Genomic DNA, 10,870 nt, shown 5'->3' on the forward strand with positions numbered 1-10,870 from the left:
CAATTCTTCTAAACATATTGCACTGTTTCTGTATGTTGCCAACACATTTCCTTTTATTTCTATGATCATTTACAAATAGAAGCCTATGAGACCAGCTGGACATGACCAGTTAAACCCCTCCCACCACACTAAGCTCACCCATAGCAGAACGGGAGCCACCAAGGACCAGTGAAAACCCAGGTAGTCAGGACACATTTTATGTGAATGATTTAATGATGCCTGCTGTCATTGCCGTTCCATCCTACTGAATCCATACACATGGCACATGGTCATATGTCATGTATAACAGGTCCCAGTGTAACGCACACACACACACACACACACACACACACACACACACACACACACACACACACACACACACACACACACACACACCCCAGTAGGACTGCATCATATATCAGAGGGGGATTGTACATGGTGCATGACCCATAAACTCTGTTAATACACTGCCTCCACGATCCTGTCTGACCTATACATACCGTTCGGATGCCAACAAGAGCTTTGTAGCCATGCACCGGATTGCATATCCAGCTAAGCTTTAACGTTATATTCAACATAATTACTCTTTTCGAAAATCCCTGTTTTCATAAACAATATGGCCCTCTGTGATCCCATAATATAGAAACGCATCATTTAATGGATTCCTAGAATACCTGTTGCAAACCATGGCTTCACTACATCCCTGACCTCATCCTCCGCACAGCTAAAGCAGACGCTGATGGACAAGTGAAGATCCTCGTAACCCCGCAGAGAGGTTGTAATTTGTGCCAGATGTGTAGGAGAACTCAGTGTGAGCAAAGGTCGTACATGAATCAGAAATATATGCTTGTTATTTAGTGGTGAATCGTTCTACCAAACAATTATCAAGTGTGCGTGTGTGTCAGCCTTCCAGAAACAATTACTGCTTTTCTGCCAAAGCTTTTCTGTCGAGAGAGAAGCATACATTTTGACCAATACGTGTCCTATAGATAAAGCTTTAGGAAACCCAACAAGATGAAATTATCCTATCAATCTCTACCTATCTATCAATCTCTACCCATCTATCAATCTCTACCCATCTATCAATCTCTACCCATCTATCAATCTCTACCCATCTATCAATCTCTACCCATTTATCAATCTCTACCTATCTATCAATCTCTACCCATCTATCAATCTCTACCCATCTATCAATCTCTACCCATCTATCAATCTCTACCCATCTATCAATCTCTACCCATCTATCAATCTCTACCCATCTATCAATCTCTACCCATCTATCAATCTCTACCTATCTATCAATCTCTACCCATCTATCAATCTCTACCCATCTATCAATCTCTACCTATTTATCAATCTCTACCTATCTATCAATCTCTACCTATCTATCAATCTCTAACTATCTATCCCACCAGAAAGCTATATACTGAAATGCCATAACTTGTCTGTCTGTCTGCCTGTCTGTCTGCCATGACTCAATACAACCACGGGGGTATGGATCATAGATCATCCAAGCACCCCCAATGCTCCTTCCTTCCCGGCCCAGCTCAGTGCACTGTTGGCTGAGTACCAAGCCCTCCTTGACCCTCTGAGGATAGCCAGGCCTGCTATTCTGGCTGGTGGTAGCAAATACAGTTTGGCTGGAAGTGGACCATGGAGACACGGTGGGAACTAAAAGAAGAAAACACTTGTTGCTGTGTTTTGGACTGTTCCTTGTGTGACTAGGTCCTTTTGCTGTTAGGGCTTGTTGCTTGTTGCTAGGCTTGTTGCTTGTTGCTAGGCTTGCTTGGGATTGAGATGGATGCAAGCTGGCTATCTGGCAGAGGACTGTAGGGATCTTGATTCATGACAAGAAATACATTTCTATAATTCTTGAATCATCTTATTTAGATAGGCTCGATACATTAAAGCATAAGTCAACAGTCTTGGCATCTGTTGCAAAGTTGTCCTCTTAGTAGACATCGTAATGACAGCAAACACTTCATAACCTGTGTCACGTGCCACAGCCCAAATGTTATCCGTGTGTGTGTGTGTGTGTGTGTGTGTGTGTGAGCAGTTTGGCCCTCGTCACAGGGTGTGTGTGTCAGCGGTTTGCCCCTCGTCACAGTGTGTGTGTGTGTGTGTGTGTGTGTGTGTGTGTGTGTGTGTGTGTGTGTGTGTGTGTGTGTGTGTGTGTGTGTGTGAGCAGTTTGTCCCTCGTCACAGTGTGTGTGTTTGTGAGAGCAGTTTGCCCCTCGTCAAAGTGTGTGTGTGTGTGTGTGTGTGTGTGTGTGTGTGTGTGTGTGTGTGTGTGTGTGTGTGTGTGTGTGTGTGTGTGTGTGTGTGTGTGTGTGTGAGCAGTTTGTCCCTCGTCACAATGTGTGTGTGTGTGTGTGTGTGTGTGTGTGTGTGTGTGTGTGTGTGTGTGTGTGTGTGTGTGTGTGTGTGTGTGTGTGCGTGTGTGTGTGAGCGGTTTGCCCCTCGTCACAGTGTGTGTGTGTGTGTGTGTGTGTGTGTGTGTGTGTGTGTGTGTGTGAGCGGTTTATCCTTGTCACAGTGTGTATGTGTGTGTGTGAGAGCGGTTTGCCCCTCGTCACAGTGTGTGTGTGTGTGAGCGGTTTGCCCCTTGTCACATTGTGTGTGTTTGTGAGAGCAGTTTGCCCCTCGTCACAGTGTGTGTGTGTGTGAGCGGTTTGCCCCTTGTCACATTGTGTGTGTTTGTGAGAGCAGTTTGCCCCTCGTCACAGTGTGTGTGTGTGTGTGTGTGTGTGTGTGTGTGTGTGTGTGTGTGTGTGTGTGTGTGTGTGTGTGTGAGCGGTTTGTCCCTCGTCACAGTGTGTGTGTGTGTGAGCAGTTTGTCCCTCGTCACAATGTGTGTGTATGAGCGAATGGCCCCTCGTCACAATGTGTGTGTGAGTGGTTTGCCCCTCGTCACAGTGTGTGTGTGTGAGCGGTTTGCCCCTCATCACAGTGTGTGTGTGTGTGTGTGTGTGTGTGTGTGTGTGAGCGGTTTATCCTCGTCACAGTGTGTATGTGTGTGTGTGAGAGCGGTTTGCCCCTCGTCACAGTGTGTGTGTGTGTGTGTGAGCGGTTTGCCCTTCGTACAGTGCGTGTGTGTGTGAGCGGTTTTCCCCTCGTCACAGTGTGTGTGTGTGTGTGTGTGATCGGTTTGCCCCTCGTCACAGTGTGTGTGTGTGATTGGTTTGCCCCTCGTCACAGTGCGTGTGTGTGATTGGTTTTCCCCTCGTCACAGTGTGCTACTTAACAATAATTGGGTCACATTTCAAATGAGCCAATGCAGAAAAAGCTTCCCTCTCTACCACAAGAGAACATATACCACCCAGGATTCTCTAAGGGGGTTGTCACAAGGGAACAATCACTTTATAGTCTTTTGGGAAAATGTGGTAATTTTAGTTCGACTACACCCTTAAAACAACCTTACTACATAAAGATGTATTGTAAGTTACTCTGGTAAAAGTTGCTAAATGACTCAAATCTAAATATAATTCAAACTGAATTTAAGTCAATATAATATATCTCAACAAAATGTTAATTTTCTGCTCATGGAGTCTTATAAAAAAAACCTGTTCTCGCACAGCTCTCTCTCTGCCTCCTGTTTTCAAGGTGAACATTTCAGGGCAAACTCAGTCAAGTCAGTTTATCTCTCCCTGTGATTTCACTCCTCCGAGGTGATCCCCTCTTCCAGACAAGAGAGTGTGTGTGTAAGAGACAGGTTGCGTCCCAAATGGCCACATATTCCTTATGTAGTGCACTACGTTTGACCAGAGACATACAGTATGGACCCTGGTCAAAAGTAGTGGGATTTGGGATACAGCCAGAGAGTTTAGAGCTGGCATGTGGGAGCCTGGACAGCCCACACAAATACCCTGATCTATGTCTGTGTGTGCAGTCATCAGACAGAGCACCACAGTCTGTGCTTTGTATCAAACACACACTCTGTCATGAAGATGAACTCTCCACACACACACACACACACACACACACACACACACACACACACACACACACACACACACACACACACACACACTACCACCCCCTAGTCAACCCTGTAACTTGAACAAAACCCATCAGATGTGCATTAATACTCATATCTCTGACAGGCTGAGGGAGGCTTGCTAATACACAGTCCCTACAAGATCCAATATTGATAATGATTTGGGAAACTCTACCGCAGGGGTGTTCAACTCTTACCCGACGAGGTCCGGAGCCTGCTACTTCTCTGTTCTACCTGATAATGACTTGGGAAACTCTACAGCAGGGGTGTTCAACTCTTACCCTACGAGGTCCGGAGCCTGCTACTTATCTGTTCTACCTGATAATGATTTGGGAAACTCGACAGCAGGGGTGTTCAACTCTTAACCTACGAGGTCCGGAGCCTGCTACTTCTCTGTTCTACCTGATAATGACTTGGGAAACTCTACAGCAGGGGTGTTCAACTCTTAACCTACGAGGTCCGGAGCCTGCTACTTCTCTGTTCTACCTGATAATGATTTGGGAAACTCTACAGCAGGGGTGTTCAACTCTTAACCTACAAGGTCCGGAGCCTGCTACTTCTCTGTTCTACCTGATAATGACTTGGGAAACTCTACAGCAGGGGTGTTCAACTCTTAACCTACGAGGTCCGGAGCCTGCTACTTCTCTGTTCTACCTGATAATGATTTGGGAAACTCTACAGCAGGGGTGTTCAACTCTTAACCTACGAGGTCCGGAGCCTGCTACTTCTCTGCTCTACCTGATAATGATTTGCACCCACCTGGTGTCCCAGGTCTGAATCAGTCCCTGATCAGACAGGAAGAATGAGAAAACTCAGAGGAACTGACTTCCAGGTTCAGAGTTGAGTTTGAGGGTGCTAGAGGATAACGTTTTTGTTTTAATGAAACCTGTTTTTACTTCCATGCTATTACAATGACTTGACATTATGATAAAATAATTAGACACTTTTGATCTGGAACTAAAACCTTATGGTTTCAAATAAAGACCACCTCTAAATCCAACGTCCTTTCACTCATGCCTCCCATTCCTTTAACACTTGTACAGATTTGTGGTCTTAATTTGATCATTGTGTCTTCTGTGAAGATCCTCCCATCCTCGTCATCCCTACGGAGAGGTCTAGGAAGAACTAAGGATCATTCCATCCTCATCATCCCCACGGAGAGGCCTAGGAAGAACTAAGGATCCTCCTATCCTCGTCATCCCTACGGAGAGGTCTAGGAAGAACTAAGGATCATCCCATCCTCGTCATCCCTACGGAGAGGTCTAGGAAGAACTAAGGATCCTCCCATCCTCGTCATCCCTACGGAGAGGTCTAGGAAGAACTAAGGATCCTCCCATCCTCGTCATCCCTACGGAGAGGCCTAGGAAGAACTGAGGATCATTCCATCCTCGTTGTAACGGTTTTCTTGAGTCGAAGGAGAGGAGGCCCAAAATGCAGCGTGGCTATTTAGATTCATGTTTAATGAAAAAAGAACACGAACAGTACAAAAACAATAAACATAACGAGAAAACCTAAACAGCCTATACTGGTGCAAACTAACACAGAGACAGGAACAATCACCCACAATCCCAATCAGAGACAATGACTAACACCAGCCTCTGATTGAGAACTATATCAGGCCAGACATAGAAATAGACAAACAAGACATCCAACATAGAATGCCCACTCATATCACACCTTGACCAAACAAAACATAGAAACATACAAAGCAAACTATGGTCAGGGTGTGACACTCGTCATCCCCAAGGAGGAGCCTAGGAAGAACTAAGGATCATCCCATCCTCGTCATCCCTACGGAGAGGTCTAGGAAGAACTAAGGATCATCCCATCCTCGTCATCCCTACGGAGAGGTCTAGGAAGAACTAAGGATCCTCCCATCCTCGTCATCCCTACGGAGAGGCCTAGGAAGAACTAAGGATCATCCCATCCTCGTCATCCCCAGGGAGAGGCCTAGGAAGAACTGAGGATCCTCCTATCCTCGTCATCCCCAGGGAGAGGCCTAGGAAGAACTAAGGATCATCCTATCCTCGTCATCCCTACGGAGAGGCCTAGGAAGAACTAAGGATCATCCCATCCTCGTCATCCCTACGGAGAGGCCTAGGAAGAACTGAGGATCATCCCATCCTCATCATCCCCAGGGAGAGGCCTAGGAAGAACTAAGGATCATCCCATCCTCGTCATCCCTACGGAGAGGTCTAGGAAGAACTAAGGATCATCCCATCCTCGTCATCCCTACGGAGAGGCCTAGGAAGAACTAAGGATCATCCCATCCTCGTCATCCCCAGGGAGAGGCCTAGGAAGAACTAAGGATCATCCCATCCTCGTCATCCCTACAGAGAGGCCTAGGAAGAACTAAGGATCATCCCATCCTCGTCATCCCCAGGGAGAGGCCTAGGAAGAACTAAGGATCATCCCATCCTCGTCATCCCCATGGATCTTTGGATGCAGTAGTGGAGACTCCCTAGACTGGAATACTTACCTTTTAGTATTTTATTCAACATCTGATAGACTTCTTGGCTGTGTCTGGATGCTGGAGTCCAGAGACCATGTATTTTATACAGAACCTTCATAGATGTGTCTGGATTAGGATTATGGCTTGGTGTCCATCCTACCTGTCCTGTACAAACACCCAATGGGAGTGTCTCACAGTCTAACCCCACAGTTCCAACTAGGTGATGATCCCTTAATAATCCATGTTGGTCAGAGTACACAACACCATGCCTACTGAAAACTTGCACGTTCAGTTTACATCCAGGTGTATTTAGCAGGTCTAAATAGACTTATTCTGTCCATGTTGTACTATACAAGGGTTAGTGCTTATTTACTGGTTATGGTATAATGCAAGTATTTTATTCAACGTCTGACAGAAGTGCAGTACAATAAAGCTGATCTTAGATCAGTTTTCACCCCTAATGAAAGATAGGGGCATATTAACTATCTCCCCTCTCCCCCTCGTCTCCTCTCCTTTCCCCCTCCCCCTCCTCTTCTCACCCTCTCCTCCTCTCACCCTCTCCTCTCCCCCTCTCCTCCTCTCTCTCCTCCTCATTCCATTTGTGTGTTCTCAGCATTGTATTGTTGTGTAAATCTCATCCATCACATTACAGTTTCATCTACACACCCTAGATATTAACATACTGTGCATCCCAAAAGGCACCCTATTCCCTACAAAGTGTATTACTTTTGACAAAAGTAGTTGTCACACCCTGACCATAGTTTGCTTTGTATGTTTGTATGTTTTGTTTGGTCAGGGTGTGATATGAGTGGGTATTCTATGTTGGATGTCTTGTTTGTCTATTTCTATGTCTGGCCTGATATGGTTCTCAATCAGAGGCAGGTGTTAGTCATTGTCTCTGATTGGGAACCATATTTAGGTAGCCTGTTTGGTGTTGGGTTTTGTGGGTGATTGTTCCTGTCTCTGTGTTAGTTTGCACCAGTATAGGCTGTTTAGGTTTTCTCGTTATGTTTATTGTTTTTGTACTGTTCGTGTTCTTTTTTTCATTAAACATGAATCTAAATAGCCACGCTGCATTTTGGTGCGCCTCTCCTTCACCAAAAGAAAACCGTTACAGTAGTGCACTACATAGGGGGAGGGCTAGTCAAAAGTATCGCTCTACAGATGCTGTATCTTAATTCGATCCTCCTGTTGCAGGAATGTTCCTGCACAGCAGGAAATGCAAACTTGCAGTGTATTCAAGGATGGTAATTTCCACTTTAAAATTTCAGACTTCATTTTCCCTTGTGAAAATGTACCAACCACCTACAAAAATGTCCATTAATTATAATCCACATAATAATTCACTTTTCCTTTTGCGCACGATTCTCTTCCTGGTGTAGCAAACGGGCTCACATTAAGATCCTACATCTGTATCTAGGGAATATGGTGGCATTAGAGACCATAGTCTGTCTTGATCATCTCACTCCCATGAATGTTATATGAATCTCTGTATGTGATAAGAGGGGTGCTATCTGCCGTACCACAAGAGGAGAGTCAACCCACAGTCGTTTAACTAAGCTTGAACATGACAGCGGTGCAATGAAGACATATTAACCAGGTTACTAAGGAGTACAAAAATCAAAGGAAAAATAAATAGAAGCTTTGCACTTGTTGATAAGGTAGAATAATTTAAACAAACTTAACACGGGTGGCTTTTAACCCTTAGACTACTAGTCATTTCTATGTGAATGTACCATTAGGGAGGGTGAGTAGAGTAGAGTGATGGTTCACCATAGAGGAGTGTGTAGCTTTCAGCCATATTCAGATCTTTATCCTTGAAGTGCAGTTGATCCAAGGTCGTCCCTCACACTGTGTAGCTTATTCAGTGTGAAGCAGAACGTATGGAGACAGTGTCTGTATGTCAGGCCCACGGACATACATCAGGCCCAGTTCTCCTCGCCCTCTCACCTCAGGCGGGATGAATGAAGACGAGGAACTGTGGTTATGTCTGAGGATGTGGTGTAGGAAGGAGGAGGGAGCGTACCAGTGTGTGGCACACATGCAGATAAATACTGGAGGATGAATTACAGTATGTGAGAAAGAGAGAGAGAGAGAGAGAGAGAGAGAGAGAGGGATATGGGGAGGGAGAGAGAGATGGAGAAGGAGAGGGGGAGGGAGAGAGGGAGAGAAAGGGCAAGGGTGAGAGGGCGAGAGAGAGAGGGAGAGGGAGAGGGAGAGAGCGAGGGAGGGAGAGGGAATGAGGGAGATATACACAGAGAGAGATACTCAGCCTCTTCTCTATCTGTTGTGTACTCACCCACTCCGTCACCACCCACTTACACCATTCACAATCCTCAACCATTTTAGGATCTCTGCAGTGCTGCTATGGGGTCTAACAGAATCAAAAACAGCATTCCTGTCCCTCCACTCTTCCATAACCCTACAAACACCAGCCCCAGACACACAGTCTATGTGTATCCAGTACAATGTCTTCAGCACAGCTAGGATTGGAATGATTGGGCATAAGGCCTTTAAAACGCTGTATTAACGTAAACTGGATTATTGAATGAAATGAAATTGTTACCACTTGTGGACTATACAGTATTGTCTGTCCTTTACCATGTTTCTAGTCACTAAGACTTCAATGCCTCAACCAGGCTACAGTGGCCTCAGAGTAGGGCAATTACAATCAGAGTTTCTGGTTTAGGAATGTGTGGGGAGAGTGTCTGGTCTGGTGGTGGCGCATCATAAAGACTGTAGCAGCATAGCTGGACAACTCCTACAGCTCTGGTATAGATACATTACATTACCTGAACAACTTGAATAGACACGGCTAACTACTCTGTCTGAAGATTACGTAGTCATTCTGAATTACCCATACATGCATCAGTACAGACGTTGGTTGATATGAAACTGATACAACTTTCAACTGAACAATGGGAACAGTGAAGCATTTGCTACTTTGGGTACAGAGAGTGATGACCAGCAGGTTCAGCCAGTTCAAGGCTGGATTGGTCACGAGTTGAGGCTTCTGAGAATGTTGTGTCCTGTGTCATCTGGGTCTTCGTCAGGCATCCGGCTGGCCGGGCTGTCCCCCACAGCCACAGCGAAAGAGGACACCCAAACAGTCTCTCCAACTGCTAAGAAAAATGGCCTACCTTCTTTCTCTCTCCTTCTTCCTCCTCTTCCTAGGACTCACACAGGCCCACCCTCTCCAGCTTGATGAGAAGGATGAGATGGTCTTCACAGAAGACCCAGATGATCTGGTGGACATCACCACCAGGATCCTGGAGACCAACAATGGCACCACAGAGATGCTGATGGAAGGAGACGTCATGGTCCCCAGAACCAGGACTGCCATCAGGTGCTTGTGGTCCAACAAATGTCTCTGGGAGAAGAAGAAGTCAGAGAACCTCGTCAAGGTTCCTTACACGCTCAGCTCAGATTTTGACTCTTACTCCCAGGGGAAGATCAAGTACGCCATGAACACCTTCCACACCAAGACCTGCGTGCGCTTCGTCCAACGTAGCAACCAGAGGGACTACCTCAGCATCGAAAGCAGATCCGGCTGTTCTTCATGGGTTGGAAAAACCGGAGGTAAGCAGCTCGTATCCCTCGAAAAAGGAGGGTGTGTTTACCACGGTACCATCCAGCACGAGCTGCTCCACGCTCTGGGTTTCTACCACGAACAGAACAGGAGTGACCGCGACAAGTACATCAGGATCAACTGGGAGTATGTTGAACGCGGGGAGGAGCCCAACTTCGACAAAGAGGACACCAACAACCTGGACATTCCCTATGACTACTCCTCCGTCATGCATTATAATAGATGGTCGTTCAGCACTGTGTATAGGCAGGAGACGATCACTCCTATTCCTGACGCCACTGTGCCCATCGGACAGAGCTTGGGGATGTCTGCGATCGACGTTCAGAGGGTTAACAAGCTCTACAGGTGTTAAAGGGAGGGAAAAGTTGGAGCTGAATCTGATGTCTGAATCTGATGTCTGATGTCTGAATTTGATGTCTGAATCTGATGTCTGAATCTGATGTCTGAATCTGATGTCGGAATCTGATGTCTGAATTTGATGTCGGAATCTGATGTCTGAATCTGATGTCTGAATCTGATGTCTGAATTTGATGTCGGAATCTGATGTCCGATGTCTGAATCTGATGTCTGAATTTGATGTCGGACTGTCAATGTTAAAATGATCTGGCATTGTGTTGTTTGAAGGCAACGTGAGGTTTTGTCATGTTCATTACCTGATAGTAATGGAAATAAAAATAAATCTCATGAGGAAGCACATAAGTCCTCTATCTTTCTTTTGTCAAGTCATTTCAGTCAATTGTCCACACTACATCATTTAGTGTAGGGTTAGGGTTATGGTTATGGTTAGGGTTATGGTTAATGTTGAGCCAGGGGATGAACATGAACCTAGAGTTAGAGTTATGGTTATGGT

At 45.7% G+C, this 10,870-nt stretch overlaps 1 protein-coding gene across 1 annotated transcript; it reads left to right on the plus strand.

Moving 5' to 3' along the window:
* Nucleotides 1-9,562: 9,562 nt before the first annotated feature.
* On the plus strand, nucleotides 9,563-10,414 carry LOC135534852 (hatching enzyme 1.2-like). Its single transcript, XM_064961668.1, has one exon. The coding sequence runs from the start codon at nucleotides 9,563-9,565 to the stop codon at nucleotides 10,370-10,372; it is 810 nt and encodes a 269-aa protein (XP_064817740.1). The 3' UTR covers nucleotides 10,373-10,414.
* Nucleotides 10,415-10,870: the final 456 nt, after the last annotated feature.

The sequence above is a fragment of the Oncorhynchus masou genome, unplaced genomic scaffold (assembly GCF_036934945.1).
Source record: "Oncorhynchus masou masou isolate Uvic2021 unplaced genomic scaffold, UVic_Omas_1.1 unplaced_scaffold_4016, whole genome shotgun sequence".
Classification (NCBI taxonomy): Eukaryota; Metazoa; Chordata; class Actinopteri; order Salmoniformes; family Salmonidae; genus Oncorhynchus; species Oncorhynchus masou.